Source organism: Mauremys mutica, chromosome 1 (assembly GCF_020497125.1).
Source record: "Mauremys mutica isolate MM-2020 ecotype Southern chromosome 1, ASM2049712v1, whole genome shotgun sequence".
NCBI classification, from domain to species: Eukaryota; Metazoa; Chordata; order Testudines; family Geoemydidae; genus Mauremys; species Mauremys mutica.
Window position 1 is genome coordinate 250,467,714 of NC_059072.1, and position 26,461 is coordinate 250,494,174.

General features: G+C 40.7%; 2 protein-coding genes across 9 annotated transcripts in view; one reads left to right on the forward strand and one right to left on the reverse strand.

Annotated features, from left to right (window-relative positions):
• The window catches only part of ECRG4 (ECRG4 augurin precursor), a 69,478-nt gene extending 68,718 nt beyond the window's left edge, over positions 1-760 (forward strand). For all 8 annotated transcript variants that reach the window (XM_045006703.1, XM_045006693.1, XM_045006720.1 and 5 more), the window contains one exon: positions 143-760. In XM_045006703.1, coding sequence (XP_044862638.1) covers positions 143-304 — 162 coding nt within the window. In that variant the 3' untranslated portion in view covers positions 305-760. The remainder of the gene's footprint in view (positions 1-142) is intronic.
• Positions 761-10,251: 9,491 nt separating this feature from the next.
• The window catches only part of UXS1 (UDP-glucuronate decarboxylase 1), an 87,533-nt gene continuing 71,323 nt past the window's right edge, over positions 10,252-26,461 (reverse strand). The window contains exons 11-15 of the mRNA XM_045006683.1: positions 23,542-23,585; positions 20,843-20,903; positions 19,236-19,293; positions 14,399-14,502; positions 10,252-11,065 (exon numbers count right to left, since the gene is read on the reverse strand). Coding sequence (XP_044862618.1) covers positions 10,934-11,065; positions 14,399-14,502; positions 19,236-19,293; positions 20,843-20,903; positions 23,542-23,585 — 399 coding nt within the window. The 3' untranslated portion in view covers positions 10,252-10,933. The remainder of the gene's footprint in view (positions 11,066-14,398; positions 14,503-19,235; positions 19,294-20,842; positions 20,904-23,541; positions 23,586-26,461) is intronic.

Here is a 26,461-nt window from a genome sequence, read left to right on the forward strand (position 1 = left end):
TTAAAAGCCTACTTTTTTCAAATAAGCAAAGGCTTAACATTCCTAAAACAAACCAGAAGAACCCATTACATTGTTTTCCTTTTTTACAAAATGATTGTGGCTTTAGAATACAAGTTGATTCTTTCTCGTCTTTTGTTTGCAGAAATTTGAAGATGACGTCTCCTACTGGACAAACCTGCGACGTGGTGGCAATGAATATTATGGAGGCTACTACCAGGACCATTTTGATGAAGATGCACCTATTGGGCCCCGAAACCCACACACCTTCAGGCATGGAGCAAATGTCAACTATGATGATTATTAACCTCATTTATTCTACTGTAACTAAAATTGTATGTCTGTATCGGATTGAGCTAAGCCCTAGCCTCACTAACACACATTCTCTCTCTCCCTCTACCCTCTTTTTTTTATAGTAGCCATTTGTTATAAACAAGGAGAAGAAAGAAACTGTCTAGCACAAAAGCCTATTTGGAATGGGCTTCTATAATTACTTAATAGTACACTATGTATAAGTGTTAGAATTAAAGTCTTTTGGTAAAATAAGCATTTTTCCATTTCTTGGGTAGAGTTTGCAATAGCTGACCATTTCAAAGCACTGCATTATTAAGGATTACATTTTCAAGGGCTTTTTACTCATTCTTAAAAACTGATTGTCTAATTCCATGATTTCACCCAGTTTTGTTGTATTTTATAAGACAATGCGTTTCAATGTGCTCAGTTATTTAGGTCTGTGTCAATACTGTAAATAAATCCCACACTTTTAGAGGAAAAACTGTTTCCTCAAATTTAAACATCTTTATGGGTCCTTTCCATGCATTTCCATTTTCAGCATCCTCTAATGCATAATATATATTAAATATATTATAGCTCTTTTATAGTTCATGTTGCGTCCTTTACAACTTGGCTGTAAAAGTTTAACCTGGGCTGAAACTTGGCATAAAATTACCAAAGGAGCTATTTTAAAGTTATGGGAATACAAAAATAATAGATGTTTGAAGGGTCTCTCCATCGCTATATAATCAGGTATAAAATATATTGTCTCATGAAATTAATAGTGGTGAAATAGCACCAGACAGTGGCCTCTGCCGTGGTCATGGGAAGTGCAGCCTGGATACGATCACATTATGCTATTAAAAGGGAACATAAAGCTATGATCAAAAAATTGTGTCTGAATGAAGGGGGTAGCAAGTTAATGAAGAAAAACATCCAGGACTCAGCAGAGCACAGAGGGGTTTTGTGATGCAACCCAACCCTAGGCCCAGCTTTTGTGTCGTTAGTTGAAAATGGGCTGGGGCTGCATTCTTTTTTCCTCAGTGTGGCCCTATGGGAAGCCTTTATTAGGGTTTAAATGAATCTAAGAGGACACCCTCAAAGACATGAGGAGTTTCAGAATGAGTATAAAGGTTGATGTAAATGGAGGAGTCAGAGGTGGCCTCAGAATATTGACACTGGGGGAGGGGGTCAGGCTGATGAACAGGAAGACACGTTCTGTAAATCCAGTCAGGAACTTGTAGCAAACTGGGGCTTGAAGTAAATAAGAATGTCCAACACCGTGCATAACTATGTCTCCATGCCAGCTATCATATCTCCTAAGCCTTACCCATTACTTATCTTCTGTCCGCAGCCAACCCCAGCTGATGTAGTGAGATGGAGAACCACCCAGCAGCCCAAGCACTACACTAGTGCAGGGATGCACTCTGGAGGCAGATGCTTGGAGATGGAAACAGATTTTTAAAAATGCTAGTTTTGCTTTGCACCTGGCCCCACCTGCTTTTATGCAGATGAAAACTGGCTATACTTACACACACAAAATGTTTCCTTTTATGTTTTGGATCGTTTGCACATAGGCTCCCAGTCAGTTACACCAATTTAACTAAATTTAGTTTCACTTTCTCATGTAGACAAGGCCTCAGCTACCATTTTACACTGCATTAAGTAGGCTTCTCTTGACACCATGTCTTACATGAGTGAAAAATGCTAGTTTTGGAAGCTTTTCTCACCCTTCTGTGTCCCTGCTAAAAATCAGCAGGGCTTTAGAACACTCAAGTAAAGTTGGTGATTTCCCCCCTAAAATTTCAGACCTCAACATTCAGTGCAAGGAAACATTGTCAACAATTACAAAAATATTACACGTTCTTTCGGAACCTCTTTTGACACCAATTTAAACCAAAAAGGCACTATACTGCCCCCTTTTTCTTCCTGAGATAAAAGCTTTGGTTTTTAGAAAGGGTTTTAAACTACATATATAACAACTTATTTTAATACTATAAGTCTATGAAAATCCTCAAAGTTATTTATGTAAATGTCTCCAAAATGGTTCTGGCCAGAAAAAACAGCTAACAAGAGGCCACATGTTCCCCTCTTCTCATATGCAGACAATATAGATAGGCCATTGGCGAATCTCAGAAATGTAGGCCTGGAAGTGACCAAGATAGGTCAACTAGACCAGCCAGCTGCACTGAGGCAGAACTAAATGTGACGGGTTCGATCACAGAGACTCCATTGAGGCTGTCACCTGATGTGCTGGAATTATCTCTGAGCCTGTTTTCCATTGCCAGCTTGGGACTCCAGAACCCTGTCTTGTTGAGCCAGACACATGAGCCTGCTGCAACACAGACCCAGGTCTGGTCCATGCCCCCAAAAGCTGCAGACTTTAACCAATAACTGCTCAGCAAGTCACCTATCTCCAGCACCCAGACACCCAGTTCCCCATGGGATCCAAATCCCAAATAAATCTGTTTTACTCTGTATAAAGCTTATATAGGGTAAACTCAAATTGTTTGCCCTCTATAACACTGATAGAGAGATATGCACAGCTGTTTGCTCCCCCAGGTATTAATCATTTACTCTGGGTTTACTAATAAACAAAACTGATTTTATTAAGTATAAAAGTAGGATTTAAGTGTTTTCCAGTAATAACAGACAGAACAAAGTTAGTTACCAAGCAAAATAAAACAAAACACCCAAGACTAAGCCTAAGACATTAAGAAACTGACTACAGGTAAATCTCACCCTTAGAGATGTTCCAATAAGCTTCTTTCACAGACTAGACTTCTTCCTGGTCTGGGCCCAATCCTTTCCCCTAGTACAGTTCTTGTTAGTTCCAGCTCAGGTGGTAACTAGCAGAATTCTCATGACTGGCAGCCCCCTTTGTTCTGTTCCACCCTCTTTTATAGCTTTGACACAAGGCGGGAATCCTTTAGCTCTCTCTGTGTTCCAACCCTTCCTTCTAAATGGAAAAGCACCAGGTTTAAGATGGATTCCAGTTCAGGTGACATGATCACATGTCACCGTAAAACCTCCCTCTTCATTACCTAGTAGCTGGAAGATGCGTACATAGGAAGGCTTGCAGGTAAACAAACCCATTCACAGTTCATTGATCTGAAGTACCTTTAATGGCTTCCACTTAACATGTTTACATCAGTAATACACGTTTATATCTTATCCTCCTAACTCCAGACACAGAAATAATACATGCAAACAAATAGGATGAACACACTCAGTAGATCATAAGCTTTGTAATGATACCTTACAAGAGACCTTTTGCATGAAGCATATTTTAGTTACATCATATTCACACTTATAAACATATTTCCATAAAACATATGGAGTGCAACATCACACTAAGTACCTAGCTCAGCCTTGACAGGTGTTTGGCTAACCTGTTCTTAAAAACCTGTAGTGATGGAGCTTCCACAACCTTCCTAGGTAATTTGTTCCAGTGCATAGCTAACTTAATAGTTCGGAAGTTTTCCATAATGTTTAAATCTCCCTTGCTGCAATTTAAGCCCATTACTTCTTGTGCTGTCCTCAGCAGTTAAAGAGAACACTATCAATTACCCTACATAAGAAAAAAACCCACCCATACTGGGCCAGACCAATGGCCCATCCAGCCCCGTATCCTGTCTTCTGACAGTGGCCAATACCAGGTGCTTCAGAGGTAATGAACAGAACACACAATCATCGAGTGATCCTGTTGTCCACTCAAGCTTCTGACAACAGAGGCTAGCGTTTCTCAGAGCAGGGTGTTCCATCCCTGACTGTTTGCGTTAATATCCATTGATGGACCTATCCTCCATGAACTTTTCCAGTTCTTTTTTTAACCCTGTTATAGGTTTGGCCTTCACAACATCCCTGGCAACAAGTTGCACAGGTTGACTGGGCATTGTGTGAAGTAGTATTTCCTTTTGTTTGTTTTAACCTGCTTCCTATTAATTTCATTGGGTGACTCCTGGTTCTTGTATTATGTGAAGGAGTAAATAACATTTTCTTATTCCTTTTCTCCACACCAATCTCAATTTTTAAAAATCTCTGATATCCCCCCCCTTAGCTGTCTCTTTTCCAAGCTGAAAAGTCCAATCTTTTTAATCTCTCCTCATAAGGAAGCTGTTCTATACCTCAATCCTTTTTGTTGCCCTTCTCTGTAATCCTACCCTCCAAAGTGCTTGCAACTCCTCCCATCTTGGTACAGTGTGCAAACGTTATATGTGTATTCACTATGCTATTATCTAAATCATTTATGAAGATATCAAATAGAACCAGACCCAGGACAAATTCCTGCCAGTGGATAGTTCATATACCCTTCCAGCTTGATTGTGAACCATTGGTGATTACTTTCAGTGTATGCTTTGCCAACCAGTTGTACATCCATTTTCTAGTAGGTTCATCTAGGCTATATTATCAGAAGGTCACATGAGGCAGTATCAAGCGCCTTACTACGATATATCACATCTTCTGCTTCCCCACAAGGCTTGTTACCCTGTCAAAGGATGTTAGATTGGTTTGACATAATTTGTTCTTGACAAATCCATGTTGACTGCTCTTTATCGCCTTCTTTTCTCCTAGTTGCTTTGCTCCATTATCTTTCTAAGCAACAGAGTTAAGCTGACTGGTCTATCATTCCCCGAATTGTGCTTATTCCCCTTTTGGCACATAGGTACTATGTTTTCCCTTTGCCAGTCCTCTGGGATCGCTCCCATCCTCCATGAGTTCGTAAAGATAATTGCTAAAGGCTCAGAGATCTCTTCAGGCAGTTCCTTAAGTGTTCTAGAGAACAACATGCCTGGCCCTCGTGGCCGTTGAAATCACAGAGCTGTCCTTATAAAATGGAAAAGCGGTCAGTGTACAGTGAAAGCTCCTAAAGAATATGAACAGTTTGGCTGTGAGCCAGCTTTTAATGTTTCAAGACCTGACAAGGTCACATTCCTGCATGCTGAATCAGTAATTCAGACCAAGCGGTGGTCCTACCAATTTTCTGAGAAAGTGTACAAAATGCCTGCGTGATCTCATTTCTTTTTCAAAGGAGACCGCTAATAATGAACATTCCTATAGTGACTGTTAAATACATCCCCTGCCACATGTACAGAGAAACATTTTCAGCAACTGCCTGTCTACTTCTCCCTCACACACAAAGGCAGGCTCCCAAATACAGCTGGGCAACATTATTTTTAAAAAAAAAAATATGCAATTTTGGGTCAACTGAAACTGTTTGCAAATTCAGGACAAGACATTTCAGCCAAAAGGAAAAAGGGGTGAGGGCAGAGGAGAATGAAAACAAAAACAAACAGAAAAACAGAATGAAACATTTTTGTTTTGAATTTAGCTAGAATTAGCTTTAAAAGATTTTTTTTTAATCCAACTAGAAACATTTTGTTGTTTTTGCTGCTTTGGCAAGAATCAACACCAAATTGTCATTTCAGGGTGACCCAGCACAAAACATGTTTCAGATGTTTCTGTTTTGCCACTGAACTGAAGAGGAAGAAAAAAAAAATCAATTATCCCCCCAGCTCTACTCCCAACCTCCTCTTCAAAACACCTGGGCCAGCTCATACTGCACAGCTTCCTTTCCTCTCTGTGGCTCTCTGGGCCTCCAAGGTGCAGGAAGATGTTACAGAGAGCCCCCCTGCACCTGCAGAGCCCAGGGGCCCAGGACAAGGGGACTCCTGAGCAGCAGCAACTGCCAGTTCAAATCATTCTACCAGGACTCATGCTCCCCTCCTCCAGGCTAGGCAGCCTTCTCAGACCCAATAAACCTTCTCCTTTTCCCCAGGAGAGTCCCAATTTCAGACACTTTTCTCATGGGCTCCTGAGTAGCAGCGTGAATTTCCAGGGAAAGACAGCAACCCCAGCAAATGGAGGGTTAGACATGACCTTCCCCTCAACAGTCCTAGCCTCTCTGGTGTCGCTGAGGTTGAAAAATATGTGCAGTCCTGCACTAACTCACTTATACTTTTGCAATCTTCCCACATAGGTGCAGTGGCTCCGGAACACTTTTTAGAGTGGGGGAGCTGCGCCCCCCCCCTATCCCTGTACACGGCCCCCAGCGCTGGGGCTAGAAGCAGGACGGTGGCTCCGGGAGGGCAGGGGATGCAGACAGGGCTAAAGGGGCAGAGGCTGGGGGTGGGAGTGGAGCCAGCAGCATAAACCGGGACCATGATTTTAGGCCCACCACATTTATCACCTCTCTTCTACCAGTTCACCTTTGGGAGGAATTGTTCCACTCCCAATTCGTGTGCAACCATTTTGGATTCAAACTTCAGCTGTAAAATTAGTTTGTTTTTGTAAAAAAACCTGTGTGTTACTGAAATGCACATGCAGCCTTGGTGAATGAATTCCTGTTTATCTACAGCACACACAGTAGGAGGTAAGGCTCCCCCCACCCAGCACTTCTGAGCCCTGGGAAGCAGAAGAGATCCCACACACTTTCTGTAGGGATAACAGGGGTAGTTTAGTATCTGGGGCCAATGCCAGTTTTGGCCTCCTTCCCGAGTCGGCCAATTAAAGCAAAGTGTGTATTTTTAAGATGTGAAAACTGAAATGGAGACACGAAGTCTCCTAGTAATTGCTCATATTTACGCCTTCATGAGTGAAGCTTGTTTTCTGCAAAGATGTGTTTATTTAATAAAGTTCCAACCTTTTTGGAATCCATTGCGGCAGGAACTTGCACTCTGCACACACAAGTATCCTCTCTTCCACCCTACTCAGTCATGTTCAAACAAACCTTATCCTAATCGCTGCATCCTATTCTTAAAGGGACAGTTCCCACTAACCAGAATGCAACAAATATTAATACATTGATACAACTATAGTTCACATTAAAGTATATTTAAATTATCCCAGGTTCCTCACACTAATCTCTCCCTCCCCCCCATGGGTCATGCATGAATTATGTTTGAGCTACAACATGGAGATGCAGCACAGAACTCTTCCTTTTTTGCTATAGTAGTAGCTGGTGGAGAAAAGCAAATTATCCTCCCTGAGAAACGGTCAGTCCATAGATGTAAAGTATTAACAGGGAATGTACTCAGATTTCTGGCTCTAAAAGCATGGACCTCTCCCATCTGAGCTTGAAGGTGCAGATCTTAAATCTCTATGTGATCTAGCCGCTACAGAGTTCTACTTCTGATCGTGCCTGCAGTGACCATATCCAGCCTCTCTGTTATCTTAGTTGTACATCGTTACACTTTCCCTCGGGTAGGGTGCATGGAAGATTTGGTTAAGAATATTTGCGAAGTACACAAATATTCGTAGCAGTCATTGGAAGAGCTGGGGCAAAAATCAGTACTTGGTCCTGCTAGTGAAGGCAGGGGGCTAGACTTGATGACCTTTCAAGGTCCCTTCCAGTTCTAGGAGATATACCTATCTCCAATTATTATTTATTAATTATTATTATTTAACTCATCAGCTGTTGGCTTATATCTCAGTGCATCTTTCCCTAGATTGCAGGGTGTATTTTGTGCAGGAGTCTCTCTCTGAAAATGCATGAGATTTTACCAGGTATATAGGAATGACACTTGACAGGTCTGATATTATTGTCCTGTTTCCAAACACCCATCCTTTTCTGCTGCTCCTTCCCAAATTCATGCCCTGCATCATCACATTCCCCTGTACCCAGTCAGGTCCTCATGTGATGATTAAAGGACCATCGTTTTTCCTGAGAGCAGCCTGGCTTCAGCCCCATTGCAAATAGTGTGAAAAAAAACAGCCATCTTTGCTGGGGGAAGCCTCACTTTCACTAACAAAGCCTGTAGGGAAATAGTTGCCATCTTGTTGAAGGTAGCCTGTGACTTGGTCCCATTAACAGTGTTCGGAGATGGCAGCCATTTTAGATAACGGCAAAATGGTTCAAGACTGAAGGCAGAAATCAGAAAGCTGTGAGAACCCTTAAAAAGCCCAAATATCACAGTCACAATAAAAATCATGAGAGTTCTCAATAACCCCTCTGGTGAGTGTTGGGACAGCATGGCTCACACTCCGTGTGTGCTGCAGGGGTTTCAAAACAGGAGCCACAGCTGTGAGGAAAAAAGGAGCAGGGCACACAGCAATGGCAGAACAAGGCCTCGGGACAGCCCCTCTGATCCTAGTTATTGGAGAGCTGAGCAGGAGGATTTGAAATAACCCTGCAAAGATTCTCTCCTGGAAGGAAGCAGGAACAGCAGGGCTCCTTCTGCCTGGAGCCTGTAGGAAAAGCAACATGCATTTTTTCTTGATTTGGCGAGGGCGTGCTCATTTCTCACCCTCACTGTGGTGTCTGGGCTCCTCACTCCCTTCCTTAGTGGCTATGGAGTCTGACACCAGAAATCCCATCAGACTGTCAGCGAATGATACTTGAAAATAACCCACCATTTTATTTCAGTTTAGAGGTTTCAGTTTCACTTAGGATTTAAAGGCACCTCAAGTCTGGCAACAGTGAGCTTTATGGCATGCCTCTGCTTGGTGCACCTGACACTGCAGTGAGATCTGGGAGTAGGCATAGAAAACAAAGAACTTCAGCAAATAACACAGCATGAGGTCATCCATACTGAGATATGCAAAGTAGGGCATGCCTGCATTTACCTAAAATCTCCAGATTTCCCAACCTCCAATCTTATTAGGTCTGGCATCTTCCTTCCACTGATGAGTCTTTGCTCAGGCTTCTCTCTAACAGCTCTCCCCATTCCACCTACTGAGGATGTGTGTAATGTCACACAAATATAGGGGGATCACAAGCAGCCCCATGTACTCTATCTCACAGGCGCCAGCTCTGTCAAGTCCTGCGTAAACAACCTGAAATTACACCTGAATTTCAGTATTAATCATCAGCACTATAATGCTGATTTGAAACTACCATTAAGCCACTAACCATCACAAAGCTACTGTTTTTTCAAATCTATTGTTACTGCTACAATCTCAAGATTTTGTTTTTGAGCAAGTGTGAAGGATGTCATTTTGGCAGAGACAGGGGATTGAACCAGGGCCCTCCAGAGCTAAAAGCAAAAGTTTACAGCTTGAGCTAGAGAGCTGTAACACACTAATCTTCTCTGCAGATCAAGCACTGAGGACAACACACACGAACCACTGAGTTACAAAAGCACAAGACAGACCTCTTCTAATTCTCATCCCCTTATGAAGACAGACTAGGTAGTGAGCAAACCTAACATCTTTAATAGCAAACCATTGAGACATTCTGTGGCCATTCTTGAAAGTGGACTTTTATCATTTCTTTTTTCTACACCATCAGGAAGCATGCTTGTTGGTTTACAGTGCCGACAGAATGTCAGCTTTTGAGGGCCGGACCACAGGCCTGATTTTTAAAGGTTTTTGGGCATTCCTCTGCTCAGTGTGGCGAAGTCCAGGGGATTTAGACAGCTAAGTCCCATTTTCAAAATGGACTTAGGTGCTTAAGTTCCACTGACTTTCAATGAGACTTAGGCTTTGAAACTCTGAGCAGAGGAATGCCTCAATATCTTTAAAAAAATCTAGGCCTATGTTTTCCAACACCAGACAGTTGCAATAAGTGCAGATATCCAACAAGTGGGAGATGAGGAGATTTAGGTTCCTGTGACAAGACCATAGTTAGTCAGTACAGCTGTGTGTATTTCCTGGTAAAAAATCAATAGAAAGTTTTGTTTCTAAATAAAATACATGATTTCCCTCATGTCGGGGATGCTAAAGTTCTATTTTATGTTTTAAAGGTATCTTACACTTCTGCATTGTGACAATCTGGGTCTAATGCAAACAATGACATAAGCCTTAATTATAATAACCTGAGGGTTTTTTTTTTTTTAAATGAGCATCTTAGAGCCTTTTCCCAAGAATCATTTAAAAAAGAAATGTGATTTGAAAAGTGAAAAATTCTCATTATTGGCCTTCAAACAGGATGACTTGTTTTTAATAACTGATTATGGATTTTTTAAAAATTAACATTTGCGATATGTACAGATAAAACACAAACTAAAGAACTATTTTAATTGAAAAACTGAAATCTGCAAGTAGAACTTTCCATATTTTATTAAAATAGCATATTCAACCACTGGTAACCAATAATACATTAACCTTCCCCCACCCAGAGTACGCACAACACAGTAGCAATTTAAAATATCCTTATCCATGATAATCAATGAAAATAGTCCAAATTCAAGTGTGCAACTAAAACTAAACCTCTGAAAAAACTCTGATTTAAAGAATACATAAAGCTCTCATACAGAATTCTTTTATACCCTATATACTAAATGCCAGTGTTTCACTCACCTGACAATACTGCTAGCTTTTTCTCTTATGCATAGTATAACGTCTCATTTATAGTACCCATTTTATAAATAAATTGGCATATCCCATCCCGTTTATATTCATCTTCAGCTTCACAAAGAAACCAGTAAATAAAACTGTCAAAGACAGTCACAACAAATGATCTCACAGCAAGATATAAAACTTGAAGATACTCAAAGATTTTTCTACTCTATTTTACATAAAAAGACAGATTTAAAAAGTGCAAGGCAAGATTTGCAGTTTTTTTTTTTTTAATTTTTAGGCACATCCACTTCTTTAAAGCAAGCTTCAGAATGAAATTCCAGTTTGTTCTTCATGATACCTGTTAAGTCTCTCTTTAAAAAAAGAAAAAAATTACATCCTGTCAAATGTAAAGTAGGGAATCTCCTGTCCAATGTAACTGTTTTCAGTTATGTCTTGTTCTTCCTTTTTTTATCCTTGCAGGTTTCGGTTTGGGGATATATTGATTGTTTGCCTGATATTCAAGTTCTTTACGAAAGTAGTGAATTGCTTTATTTAAACCTTCTTCCAAAGGGACCTGTTTAAAGAAAGAAGAGATGGTCACATCAGCCTAAGATTCTGGCTACTCTCTAATAGTGCATTATTGTGGTTATCTTCTAAGCTATGAAAACACTGCTTTGAAATCTTTTACTTCTTTATCAATAAAAATACAGAGCCCCACCCACTGGTTACAGTCTGTCTATGCATTTCTAATGCACCCATCACTGTAATATCTAGCGATCATTCATTAAATTAGAAACAGTCAACTCAGTCTGGAAATACCACATTTCGTACCAGGCAGTAACACTTAACCCAGTTTATGCCCAAATACAAACTTGGAGAATTGCTTAATATGTTTGTAAGGAACAAAAGAGGAAAAAGAATGGTTTTTGGCTTGTTTTGAATTACATTAAGAGAACATCCTCTAGATAATCTGTGTAAATGGCGAGGCCTAACAAGGTTTAAAGTACAATACTTCTTTAAATTGGTCCACTAAGAAATAGCCTAAACTAAGCCCTTTCTCCCCGTGGTAAACTAAGCTCTTGCTTTCAGCTATGCTCAATGGCATGTGTGTGAGTGAAATGTAACCAGGGTGTTTCATCATTCAGCTCAGTATCAATCACAGATGTACTTCACTTTGCAGACCTTAATTCTTGGGAAAACAGCAAATCTTTATGCTAGTATCACCAGAGTATTGGCTAATTTCTAGGGATTCCATTCAGGCAGGGACGAAGGGGGCTGGGTCATGAAAGGTTGAAGGGTTTGTAGCCATTAATGGTGCACCTACCCTAGAACCAGTATCTGTTTTCCAGCAGCACTGTTGTTTTTAAAACAGTTTCCCAGCAAATACGCTAGTGAAATCAAGGCTTAAGAATCAAGGCCAGGTTGTAACACTTGTCCTGGCCACTCGAGTGGCTCCGTGTAGTGTGGCCAGCTAGCCACAAGGTAATGCGGGAGAAAAGACTGTGTAATGCCGGCTTGGGAGGCCTTTCTTAAGAAAGGGCGATGAGTCAGTGTGTGCAGAAGGGAGGTATTCAAGAAAGAGTACACATCACTGAGTGATACAATGGTATTACAATACTATCTGTATTATTCCCAGCCTCTTAATGCACCACAAGTATTTAAAAGCTTTTTTGGACAGCAACTTCTATTAAGCAAATTTCACTGCTGCCTACAATAAATCCCAGATCTCCCCCACCTTTACCAAAGAGCATATACAACTAATTCTGAACCACACTGAACAAGTAGCTTAATTAATTCTTCCAATATGTATTACATTATTTTTGTCTATGGCAAATTCAGGGTGGAATTTCAAAAGGTTAAATCTGTTCTCACTGAAGTCAATGATAAAACTCCCATTAACTTCAATGGGAGCAGAGGCAGGCCAACCCGAGCGGGTCCTCAAAATTCCATTGTTAGTATACTACCGCTTTGTCCAACTACCTAGTTTTTACTGGGTTCTTCTGCTATTCCTCACAATCCTCCCTAGTGACTAGATTAAACCTGATAAGTGCAGTAACATTTGCATATCTTTAAAAGGATCTTAAAAACCTCAACCCTTAAATGTTTTAATTCATTTTGTATTGAACAACATCCACATAATAAAAGCTAATTTCTCTTTAACAACAGGATAAGTGGAGGGGTAATTCATTACGTACCACGCATTCCCAGGTATACGACAGGCATATGAAGGACTATTGTCTTGGTATGAGCTCTTATATGAATGAGGTTAATTTTTATTACAATGCTTTGTCACATATTTCATAGGTTGATAGATTTTAAGGCCAGGGACCTGTGATCACCTAATCCAGGGGTCGGCAACCTCTGGCACGCGGCTCGCCAGGATAAGCACCCTGGCGGGCCGGGCCAGTTTGCATGGGCAGGTTCGGCCGATTGCGGCTCCCACTGGCGGCAGTTCGCCGTCCCAGGCCAGTGGAGGTGATGGGAAGCTGCGGCCAGCACATCCCTTGGCCCGCATCGCTTCCCGCTGCCCCCATTGGCCTGGAGCGGCAAACCATGGCCAGTGGGAGCCGCGGTCCACCGAACCTGCCGACGTGGCAGGTAAGCAAACTGGCCCGGCCCGCCAGGGTGCTTACCTTGGCGAGCCGTGTGCCAGAGGTTGCCGATCCCTGAGCTAGGTACTGAAGTGTAAACTATGCAGTCCCATCAAAATTAAACTGGGGATTTTTGATTAAAAAATAATTAGAAAGAGTGTAGGTAGAAAACAAGCAGAGCTTAATCAAACGAGGCAGAGAAGTGTTCAGATCCCAACGGATACTAATGAGCACCTAAATATAGATACCTTACAACCTGATGAAGCTGGAAAATAGATGTGGAATTTATTTTAATAATAGTTCTCATCTATTTAGTCCATAACTGTGTTGTCATTTTCTTATGGAGACAGAGTTTCATAGCTTTTAAGGCCAGAAGGGACCACTGTGGTCACCTTGTCTGACCTCCCATACAATACAGGCCACATAGCCTCACCCATTCATTTCTGCAACAAGCCCAAAGTTCTCCTAGAGCTAGCTTAGTTTATTTAGGAGTTCACTTGTGGAAAGATTTGAAATGGGCAAACACTATTCTCTCTGATTTTCAGTGTTATGATTTGTGAATATTATCATTTCACACAGTGGTCACAAATCCCAGCACCAAGAAGAGAATGACTGAAGTTCTCCAGTCCAAACTGTTTTGTAAGGAAATTCTCGCAGTGCAGACAAGAAAATAAATATCAACACACATGATTCTTAGGATAATAAGGAAGTCTCTTTCTTCTGTGTATCAGTGTCTTTGTGCCTTATTTCAGGGGTCGTCAACCTCTGGCACGTGGCTCGCCAGGGTAAGCACCCTGGTGGGCTGGGCCAGTTTGTTCACCTGCTGCGTTGGCAGGTTCGGCCAATTGCGGCTCCCACTGGCCGCAGTTTGCCGTCCCAGGCCAATGGGGGTGGCGAGAAGCAGTGCGGGCCGAGGGAAGTGCTGGCTGCGGCTTCCTGCCACCCCCATTGGCCTGCGATGGTGGACCGCGGCCAATGGGAGCCATGGTCAGCCGAATCTGCCGATGCGGCAGGTAAACAAACTGGCCCAGCCCGCCAGGAGCCGCTTGCCAGAGGTTGCCAACCCCTGATCTAGTCTGACCTCCTGCACAACACAGGTCATAGAACTTCCCCCGATACACATTTATTGAGTGTCCATGTAAGACTCAAGGCACTTTATAACCTTTACAATAATTGCCCTTGGAATTCTTTCCTCCACTTCCCCTAGCTCTTTAAGATGCTCTAATAACTGCAGGATATCTTCTTTTATAAAGGCAAGACAATCATCAGAAAAACCACAGGTTTACATGTGACACTATTAATTCAGCTTTACATACCACAGGTTCCCAACCAAGCAATAACTTGGCTTTCTTGATGTCAGGCCTTCTTTTCTGGGGGTCATCTTGAGCTTCTGAGAGAAACTGGATTTCACTGCCACTACCTGTTGAATAAAATATTGCAATTTATTATCCGTTGTTTGCTATGCTTTCAACTTACACATTTCCCCAGTGGTGGTATGTCGTCCCTCTCAAGCCTATTTAGATTATTGCCCAATTTCCCCCTCCTTCCCACAAAGGTGGGATAAACCATCCAGGAGTGGCACTGCAAAGTGACTCAGAAACACTTCCTCCTCCGCAGTACTATCCATTCCTACTGTCTGTGGAGTGAAGAACCAGGCGTGAGTCTTGTATTCAGATCTCTTCATAGTAGCACACTGAAAACTTACTATGCAAACCCAAAACATTCTGCATTATTGTATACAAATGTTTATTTGAGTTTAAAAATTTGTGGGCAGAGCAAAACAGAGCTAGTTAGTTAGTGAGAGAGAACTTATTTTGTCTACCAGGTAATCTAGTGGCACCACAGTGTTCTACCACAAAAACAAGCTATGAGCAAAATCTCAGATAAGACATAAGAACAGCCATACGGGATCAGACCAAAGGTCCATCTTGCCCAATATCTTTCTTCCGACAGTGGCCAATGCCAGGTGCTCCAGAGGGAATGAACAGAACAGGTAATCATCAAGTGATCCATCCTGTCGCCCATTCCCAGCTTCTGGCAAACAAGAGGCTAGGGACACCATCCCTGGCTATCCTGGCTAATAGCCATTGATGGACCTATCCTCCATGAATTTATCAGTTATTTTTTGAACGCTTTTATAGTCTTGGCCTTCACAACATCCTCTGGCAAGGAGTTCCACAGGTTGATTGTGTGCCATGTGAAAAAGTACTTCCTTTTGATTGTTTTAAACCTGCTGCCTATTAATTTCACTTGGTGACCCCTAGTTCTTGTGTAATGAGAAGGAGTAAATAACACTTCCTTATTTACTTTCTCCACACCAGTCATGATTTTATAGACCTCAATCCTATCCCCCATTAGTCATCTCTTTTCCAAGCTGAAAAGTCTCAGTCTTATTAATCTCTCCTCATACGGCAGCCATTCCAGAACCCTAATAATTTTTGTTGCCCTTTTCTGAATCTTTTCCAATTCCAATATATCTTTTTTGAGATGTGGTGACCACATCTGCACGCAGTATTCAAGATGTGGGCGTACCATGGATTTAGAGGCAATATGATATTTTCTGTCTTATTATCTATGCCTTTCTTAACGATTCCCAACATTCCGTTCACTTTTTTGACTGTCGCTAAACATTGAGTGGATCTTTTCAGAGAACTATCCACAATGTCTCCAAGATCTCTTTCTTGAGTGGTAACAGCTAATTTAGACCTCATCATTTTATATGTATAGTTGGGATTTTATTTTCCAATGTGCATTATTTGCATTTATCAACACTGAATTTCAGCTGCCATTTTGTTGCCCAGTCACCCAGTTTTGAGAGATCCTTTTGTAGCTCTTTGCAGTCTGCCTGGGACTTAACTATCTTGAGTAGTTTTGTATTATCTGCACATTTTGCCATCTCGCTGTTTACCCCTTTTTCCAGATCATTTATGAATATGCTGAATAGGATGGGGCGCAGTACAGACCTCTGGGGGACACCACTATTTACCTCTATGCATTCTGAAAACTGACCATTTATTCCTACCTTTTGTTTCCTATCTCTTAACCAGTTAACAATCCATGAGAGGACCTTCCCTCTTATCCCATGACAGCTTACTTTGTCAAAGGCTTTATGAAACCTAAATACACTGGATTCCCCTTGTCCACATGCTTGTTGACCCCCTTAAAGAATTCTAGTAGATTGGTGAGGCATGATTTCCCTTTACAAAAACCATGTTGACTCCTGCAACAATTCTGTGTGTCTGACAATTTTGTTCTTTAGTATATAGTTTCAACCAGTTTGACCAGTACTGAAATCAGGCTTACCAGCCTGTAATTGCCGGGGTTACCTCTAGAGCCCTTTTTAAAAATTGGCGTCACATTAGCTATCTTCCAGTCATTTGGAACACCTAAAAAAAGGTTTGGGAATCTCCCTCACATCCTCAGTGAAGACTCATGCATTTTATTTAGTTTAGATGAATTAATTTAGTTTCTCTGCAATGGCCTTGTTGTCCTTGAGTGCTCCTTTAGCAGTTGATCATCCAGTGGCCTCACTAGTTGTTTAGCAGGTTTCCTGCTTCTCACGTACTTAACATTTTTTTTTTTGCTATTACTTTGAGTCTTTGGCTAGCTGTTCTTCAAATTCTTTTTTGGCCTTCCTAATTATATTTTTACACTTCATTTGCCAGAGTTTATGCTCCTTTCTATTTTCCTAAGATTTAACTTCCACTTTTTAAAGGATGCCTTTTTGCCTATCACTGCTTCTCTTACTTTGTTGTTTAGCCACAGTGGCACTTTTTTGGTTCTCTTACTATGTTTTTTAATTTGGGGTGTACATTTAAGTTAAGCCTCTATTATGGTGTCTTTAAGAAGTTTCCATGCAGCTTGCAGGGATTTTACTTTAGTGCTGTACCTTTTAATTTCTGTTTAACTAATATCATCATTGTTGTGTAGTTCCCCTTTCTGAAATTAAATGCTACAGTGTTGGGCCACTGTGGTGTTTTCCTCGCCACAGGGATGTTAAATTTAATTATATTATGGTCACTATTACCAAGCAGTCCAGCTATATTCACCTCTTGGCCCTGATCCTGTGCTGCATTTAGTAATAAATCAAGAATTCCCTCTCCTCTTGTGGGTTCCAGGACCAGCTGCTCCAAGAAGCAGTCATTTAAGTTGTCAAGAAACTTTCTCTCTGCATCCCGTCCTGAGGTGACATCTACCCAGTCATTGTGAGGATAGTTGAAACCCCCATTATTATTGAGTTTTTAATTTTTAATAGCTCCTCTAGTCTCCCTGAGCATTTCAGTCACTATCACCATCCTGGTCAGGGGGTCGGTAATATATCCCTACTGCTATATTCTTATTATTTGAGCATGGAATTATTATCCATAGAGATTCTATGGTACAGTTTGGGTGATTTAAGATTTTTATTTCATTTGATTCTACGCTTTATTTCACATATAGTGCCAGTCTCCCACCAGCACGACCTGTTCTGTCTTTCCGATATATTTTGCACCCTGGTATTACTGTGTCCCATGGATTATCCTCATTCCACCAACTTTCTGTGATGTCTCTTATATCAATATCCTCATTTAATACAAGGCATTCTAGGTCACCCATCTTATTATTTAGACATATAGCATTGGTATATAAACACTTTAAAAACTTGTCACTTTTTAGCTGTCTCCCATTACATGATGTAATTGAATGAGACTTTTTCTCATTTGACTGTTACTCATCAGATTCTACTTGTATTTTATCATCCTCCATACTCTCCTGCTTACTAGAGCATAGAGAATCTCCATTAGTAGATCCTCCTATAAGGGACGTCTTTGTCTGACCCACGTGCTCCTCCACACCTGTCAACTTTCCCCCAGCCCTTAGTTTAAAAACTGCTCTATGACCTTTTTAGTGTTAAGTGCCAGCAACCTGATTTCATTTTGGTTTAGGTGGAGCCCACCCTTCCAGTATAGGCTCCCCCTTTCCCAAAAGGTTTCCCATTTTCTAATAAATCTAAACCCCACCTCCCTACACCATCATCTCATCCACGCATTGAGACCCTGCAGTTCTGCCTAACTGGCCCTGTGTGTGGAACTGGAAGCATTTCAGAGAATACTACTATGGAGGTCCTGGACTTCAATCTCTTACCTAGCAGCCTAAATTTGGGATTCAATAATGCTGTAAAGGCAGCACACACAACAGCAGGAACACAGGGTGACAGGTAGGGACTGCCAAGTATTCTCCAGCATCCCCTCCAGCCAAGTGAAAGGGAGACTCTGATGGGCGCTGGAATGAATCACTTCTAGCCTCTAGTGGCCAGGTCGGTATAGGGGAAGAAAAATGGTCATCACAGCATAAGACTGTGGTATAGAAAGAGGTTGGTATAGAAAGAAACTCATGGGGAAAATGTGAAGAGGATTCCTGGACATAGTTCAGGAGATGATATATTTCATTCACATTCAGCTCAGTTTAGACTTTTTTCAATGATTGCATTTACGGCAGGAGTTGGTGTGTGGGTCTTGTACTGAACTTTTATCTAAAATAGTCATAGCATCTCTCCTTCCTACTGCTGCCAGAATTGTGTGTAGTACGCCTGCCAGGGATCATCTTACATCTTAAAAGACAAAAACCCATGCACAGAGAAGTCTACCTGGGGTCAGACCAGAATGGGGAGCAATATTCAGAACTACCTGGTAGTCCCTCTCAGAATGGGCATGAATTGCCCTTCCTATCCGTGTTTCTTAGTGCTCTTTGCCAAGTTCATTGTTGGGAGGAAAAGCAATATACATTTGCCACTCCCTTGAAGGAAAGGCAACATGTAATGAGGAAGAATAGAACAAGCTCTTCATCTGTCCACAACGAACCCATTCACTTGCATAAACTATATGTAAGTTACCAGTACATGACAAACTACCACATAAAAATAAATATTCATTCTTTTCTTCATACAGTATTTTATGTATAACTGAAAATCTGAACTAAATTCTAAATTCTTAATCTAATATTTAATTACAGAATCAGTAGACAATTAAATGTCCTTGGTAAAACTGCTGTTTAGCAACAGAAAGAAACAGATTCAATTAGTCTTACATATTATACATACTTTATCTAAGTAATTATCAGCCGATAATATAAGCCCTCTATGAACTTCACCCAATAATTACTTGTCATACTTACCAACAAGTTTTTTAATTAATTGGGCAAATTCTAGGATACTGTGCTCTTCTGGGTTCCCCTAAGGAGGAAATGGATACAGGTTACAAGAGAAATTACAAAGCATCTCTAAAAATGCATATTTGTGATTTGCCAGGAGTCACTATGAGGATAGTAACCAAATATGTGAATGAACTAAAATTCATAGATTACAAGGCCAGAAGGGTCTGTCCTCCTGTATAACAGGCCAGAAAACTGTCCCAATATAATTCTTGTTTGAACGAGAACATCTCTTTGAAGAGACAGCGAAACTTGATTTAAAAATTGCCAGTGATGGAAAATGCACCACCAAATTTGGTAAATTGTTCCAAGGGTTAATTATCCTCAAATGAGGCACAACATCTACTTTGAAAAGTAACCAGAACCACTTAAACAAAAATTTTCTGGTCCCCCACATCTTTTAAAACAACACAGTATATAATGTGTCTTCGAAGACACATAAAATGCATTTTCTAGGGTGTGATTTTAAAAGCATTCATTGGTGGCCTAACTCTTGTTCCCAATGAAGTCAATGGAAGTTTTACCATTTCAATAGCAGCAGAGTTAAGCCAACAGAGCACTTTTGAAAACCGGGCTCCCAAGTTGAGTCTATTTATTCATCCAAAAAAGAAACTAGGTTTTCACAGGTTTTCAGGTGTTCTTTAATTGTACATGTCCCCCTTTTTTCCATATGCTTTAGCTTCATGAGATGCACATTTTGCTTTCCATGAGAATCCCAAGGGAAAAACCATCACAGTTTTTCAAGAGCTGACCTCAGCAGTATGCCATACGCTTCTAAATATTATAATTTCAAACTGACTAGATAAACCCTGGATATGTTATAACTGCTTTGGAAATAGCCATCCACATTTAATCTTTATTACCGATGATACTTTAGCACAATTGCCTGGGGGGGGGGGGGAAGGGCATGTATCACAACGACAACAAAAAATGAAGGTTAATAAAGGTTAAGCAGGTTAATAAATTACAGCAGTGTGTCACCAATGGTCTCAGATCGCACTTTTGATGTATAGAAACGAGGGTGGTCTTCAACTGAATTTCTGAAGTGTCTTAAAATAACTTACTTCCTGCCCCCTCTTTCTAATACAATAGAACCCCATTTATGTGACTCTCCATTATCCGGCTCTCTGTGTTAACTGGACAACCAGAACACACAGATCCAAGGGGAGTGATCTCTCCAGTGGCCGCTAGATGGTGCTGCAGCATTGCACTTTCCCATTCTCTTGTTTTTCCAGATTTTTGATTATCCAATCTGCTCCCGGTCTCAATTAGATCCGATAAACAGGGCTCTGCTGTATTGCATATTGAGCAAAAAGCTTAAATCAATTAAAACTCAAAACGTATTGCAAAATTCTCTGATTCTTGAGACAGTGATCAGATCTAAGGTCTAGGAGCCCAGCAAGCACTATGCCAAATCTCTTACATGTAAAATGAACATAGGGTTTTTTGTGTATGATGGAAAGTATTTTCACTGCATTTAATTCTTGTAAAAGTTAACACCAATGACAAGCAAGAAAGCAAAAACTAGACTACTGTGAAGTAAATGTAGCAGAACAGAACTGTGTGCTCACCAAGTTGACAGGACTGCTGACATTGCTGTTCATTAAGGCCACCAAGCCATTCACAAGATCACTGCAAAAGGGAAAGCGGGGATTGAGTAGATATCCATTTCTCTTTAAACAGTCATATTTTATTCAAAGAGATCCATATCGCTAGAACCACACTGAAGCAATATAATTAGATGAAGAATGGAGAAATCAAATCCTGCAATTAAAATGGATTTTATGCACTTTGTAGATTTCAAGTGGAAGTCCACATTTCATACCAACTGGTAATTTGCTGGCTGGTTAGCTCCATAGTTATTCATTTCAATAAATCAAAACCAGTGGAGGACTTGCTGTTAGTTTTAGAGAATAATTTGCTGCAGTGAGAGCATTTACATTGGGGAGGCACAAGCTTCAGTTCCTCCAGTTATATGAAAAACCAACCAAGAAATATTAATGGATTACCAAAAAACAATTAATACTTTATTATTTCCTCTGGCCTCTAGGCCTCCCACTCATTTAAAATGAGGCAACTGCCAATTTTTCAGATGGATTGTAATAGATTGGCTCATGATGGTGAAAAGAAGCAAGCGCACTGCTGCTTACCAAGTTTGTCCTTACTTTCAGAAGCTTTAAAAAGACTCTGTTAAAACAAGTTTACTTTGTAAAAATGATATCTTGGTGTTACACACTAAATCCTCCTCCTGGGTCCTAGGTCCAGACTAATTAATAGGAACAACAAAGGTATCAGCTCTTCTCTGCACTACAGGTTCAAATGAGGTGTGCCAAATAAAGATGCCACAAATTTCTATACCATTTACTACTACTGCAGAAGGCAGGGGGAGAAGAGATTTTTAAAGGAGTTTGTCAAAAACAAAAAACAAAAACAAAAAACCCTGGCGCTTTGGTTTAGCTGGCGAGTAAGCCAGGAGATATGGACATGCTGTTCAATAAATATAGGTCACAATCTTGAATATGATCTGAACAGACACACTCCTGTGTACACAAATCCCAGCAACTTTGCATGGGTGTAAGGGTCTGGCCATCAGGATCAGAGTGCAGGACCTCTGATGTAAGCTTCTTGAAGCCAAGAAAGAACCTACTAGTTTCTTAAGTGCCATGCATTTTTATGGCACTATATAAATAATTATAAAGTGGATTTTTGTCGATTAGATAGTAATGCTTTCATCAGATATAATAAACTGAATAAAAGCTCGTTTTGAAGTGTATTGTTAATAGTATTTTGAGGAGTTTGGATAATTAACTCACACTGGAGTAAAGGTACAGAGTCCCTTCAACTCCATAGTAGGCTCCATAGTTTTGCATCACAGCAATGAAAACACAACCATGTACTTTGCTATAAATGCATCATAATTCTGCTACAGTCAGCCCCAACCATCAGTTGCAAACAATAAGTTATCATGCTGCACTATTAGGTAATTATGTATCGCAAACAGTATTGTGCAATGTGTTCTCTTAACCATAAAATGGCAGTTTACATTAAACCTGTATGTGAAATATATTTATCCTGTATCTCGTGCCTGAAGTGTTTTTGAAGTGATTTAAAAATGGATGTAATCAGTAAAGATTATTCCAGGGGGCTACTTCTACAGCCTTTACTTATGTATTGAGGAAAATAGGATTTTACATCTAAATGAGTTGTAGAATCAGGCCCTAAAGTTTTTATACAAGGTATTAGGGCCCTCAGCTTTAGAAGAAGGGGGTCTGTGTTTTTGGATTAGTTGAGGCCATTTACATAGTGAAACAGACTTCAAGATGTGTGCGAGGGGATGGGAACAGAGGGATAAAGGGGGAATTGTCCTAGATATAAAAAACAGTATGATACAGCAAAATAAATAATAAATGAAAACCAGACATGCTGCGCCCTTTAAAATCAGTAATTTTAAATGGCTGCTTAAGGTGTATTTTTAGTAAACTAAAGCTTTGCCTTATTAGAAATGATCCAGTTCTGACCACACTGGTTTTTGGTACCAAAAAAAAAGTCTAATTTTAACATGGAATGAGCAGTTATAATACATGAAATATTACACTTTTGTCACTTTAAAACAAGGGAGGATTTTGTCTCAGCACTAAATGAGCTAAAAACTATTTCTCCTCTAATATTATTATGGGACAACACTTTGAATTGGACAAGCCATGGGAAATGGTGATGGACACGAATATAGCATAAATGTCGTAATATAATATAAATTAAATCACTACTTGCCATGTCTGATATTACCCTAAACTGTTCAGAGGAAAGCATGAAGGTGTGAAGTCAAATTTTGGCAGGCAGCTTTAGAGAGAAGCTGCCAAGATAATAATCAACAGAATTCCTTGTATTACTAACACAGGCTATCAACACAAGGTGGCAGCAGTGTATTCAGATACAGAGACATGAAACTGTTGAGATTTTATGAAGCAGAAAAATGAAAACAGAACCACTTGCATCCACTGGTGAGGATCACCACAAATTACTAGCCATGTCTGAATTTAAAATTCTCACCTGGCTAGGGACTATTTATATATTCAACTTCTCTGTGAAAGTACAATTTATGTTCTAGAACACGACTTCATCTCTAAGAAACAGAACTGTTTGTACATTTTCCATTTTGCTTTATGTTTTACTGGCTTGATCCAGTCTGTAGAATGTCTGAGTCTACCAGAATACGATGACAGGTATCAGATTCAGTAGAAAAGTGCTAGAGAGAACAAGCAAGCCTTACCTGACATACTGGAATGCTCTAGTCTGAGTTCCAGGCCCATAGACCTAAAAAACAATGAAAATCAAAGTTACAAGAACATGAAAACGTATGGCATGTCTCATCACCACCATAAGTAGGCTGCCAGGACCACCTGAGGCATGAATATGGGACACAAAACCAAGTTACAATCTTAGCTGGCTGCCAGACTGTACGTCATGAGTGCCAGGCCAAATCCTAATCTTGGCAATTCTTCATACATTACTTTTCTAAGATTCAACCCCTTTTCACTATCTACAGGTAGAACGCTTATCTTTTGTCTTGAGGATTATAGCCTACTTCTCTCTGGTCTTCCCAGGACCCACAAGTGTCCCTCCTCTTTACTCCACAGAAAATGCAGCTGCTAATATCACCTTCCAGGCCTGACCATGACACTCAGCTGTCTGAACCTCTACACTGACTATGCAGTGAAAATCTGAAGCAGATCTACTATTTTTCATGCAACAACAACAAAGAAAAACAAAACACCCCTCTCACGTTAAGTGGAAACAACTAAGGTATTGCAATGGCTTCAACATAGTACAGTTTTTACACAGGTTGGCTGTGAAGTTAAGGCAATAAATCAGCATACTTTTGAAATTTCCAGTATAAACCGATAATATTTGAAAGCTAGAACTAGGCATGTTTAAGCATAAAAATGGGGATACGTCTCTTGACATGGACACACGCTGAATTAGAAAAGCTTTTTGGAAGTAGTAGACAGAATATTTGTTTTGCTCAGAAAATAGGGACACAATTGATGTACATGCCAACATCTGTCATAGGTTAAGCCTGTTTTAAGGGTCTAACCAGCAGTGGCTCCAGGCACCAGCGCTCCAAGCGTGTGCCTGGGGCAGCAAGCCGCAAGGGGCGCCCTGACAGTCCCTGCAAGGGCGGCAGTCAGGTAGCCTTCGGTGGCTTGCTTGCGGGAGGTCCACCAGTCCCGCGGATTCGGCGGCAGGTAAGCTGAAGGCGCAGAACCGGCGGACCTCCCGCAGGCGTGCCGCCGAAGACTGCCTGACTGCCGTGCTTGGGGCAGCAAAAAAGCTATAGCCGCCCCTGGGTCTGACCCAAACGCCACTAATCTTAAAGGGAGTCTTCAGTTCAGTGGGCTTCGGATGAAGCCCTAAACATTTAGAGGTCTAACAGAGTTTACTTAATAATCTTATTCTGAAAGAAATGTATGAGAGTGCACTGGTGGCTCAACAGTATGCCCCACACAGCTTTCCAGCCTCTGTTTTAAAATTGTTTTTTAGATTAGATAGATGGATGGATGTGGGGAGAAAAACTCACTTTGTGCATGTTTCCTATACAGTGATCTTCGTTGCCACATGTTTTAAAGGAAGACTGAGATTACGCTGTGTTCGCACCCCCCCCATATAAATATTTTAACAAAAAAACCAAGATGACTGTTTGCATGGGACAAAAACATTTGACTCTAATGAGGAATAATAAAAAGAGAGATGTTCCCATTTTGTAGAATTAGTTCCCACATTTGAACTTCTCTTTTAAACAAGAAGTGCCATTATCCTTTTGGGGAGGGGGTGGGGGTGTTGGGGGATAAAAATTGAATACACTCATGTTTTAAAATAGTTAATTTGATAACAGATTTTAATTTTAACAGCAAAAGTTGTAAAAAGTTAAGTGAAAGTTTTTGATTTCTGATTCACTTTTCACTGTTTTTCTGCTGGCTGTTGATTTATTTTACTTGAGCATGGCCAATTCAACAAAACTTCAGTCTCACTCTTATGCCTAATCAATTTTGCTTTTTGATACTCATGCACTAGTAGTACACTGACCTTGGGTCAAGCTTTTATTTATTATTTTATCCATGGTTAGAGACTTTTACAAATTATAACTAAGTCTACCACAAGGCCTCTTTCAAACTTCTCCTTGTAACGCTCCTCTGCTGTGATGGCTGCAAAACATCCAGCAATGGTTAGGTAACAGATGGGTGCAGTGATTGCTACTTGTTACACTGAACTGAAATGTTCCACTGTTACCATGTGCTCCCCTTGCCTGCTGCATCCATCTGTTGTCTCATTTTATTCTTGGACAGTGAACACTTTTGGGGTAGGGGCCGTCTATGTGACATGTCAATGCTTAGCACAATGGAGACCTGATCCTAGGTTGGGCCTGTAGGTGTCACTGTAATATAAACAATAGCAATAACTTGTGACAACTTTAAAAATCTGACCTCCCATTCATTCAAATGGAGAGCTGCATTTCTTATGTTCCAGTTAACCAGTGTCCACCACCTAAGTCAGGATGCTGAAGCATCACTGGTACCCTCATCCTCTTCTCTAGAGACTTTTCAGACTCCAAAGAATTAAAGGGAGTCATTATTTGACTTTGGCTGTGCCCACACTAACTTATTTGCTAACATTTCTCCGTTGCTCCCACAGGTGCAGCTGCAACAGCGGGAGCTCAACTACAGATTGGCCATTGGAGTTAAAAAATATCTAACAGACAAGACTTCAATTCTCCTCCCACAGGACTGTACTACTCTAAGCTTTTCTTGATGACATTTTGAAATATCCTGAGCTATGAATTGTTTAACCTAGATAAATATTCCACATAAACACCTTTTAGGAAAGCTGTCAGAGAATTTTGTGTCTCTGCAATGATTACCTTCTCATAGTTTGTAGTTATAGAAAAGTCAAGGCTCTGCTGGATATGTCCGAGAAGCTCAGAACTACTACGTGATGTATTCAGATGCCAAGCTGGCATATCAACCACTTGACCAGCACAGTATAAGCAACAAGAGAATGATCAAATAAGACACACAGCAACATCCGACCTCTGATGCTCTATGCAAAACTTCTAAATGCTACCTAGAGAGAGCTACACATTGTGCCCCCTGCATATCACCCCAGGAACATATACTACACAGGGCATAATCAGA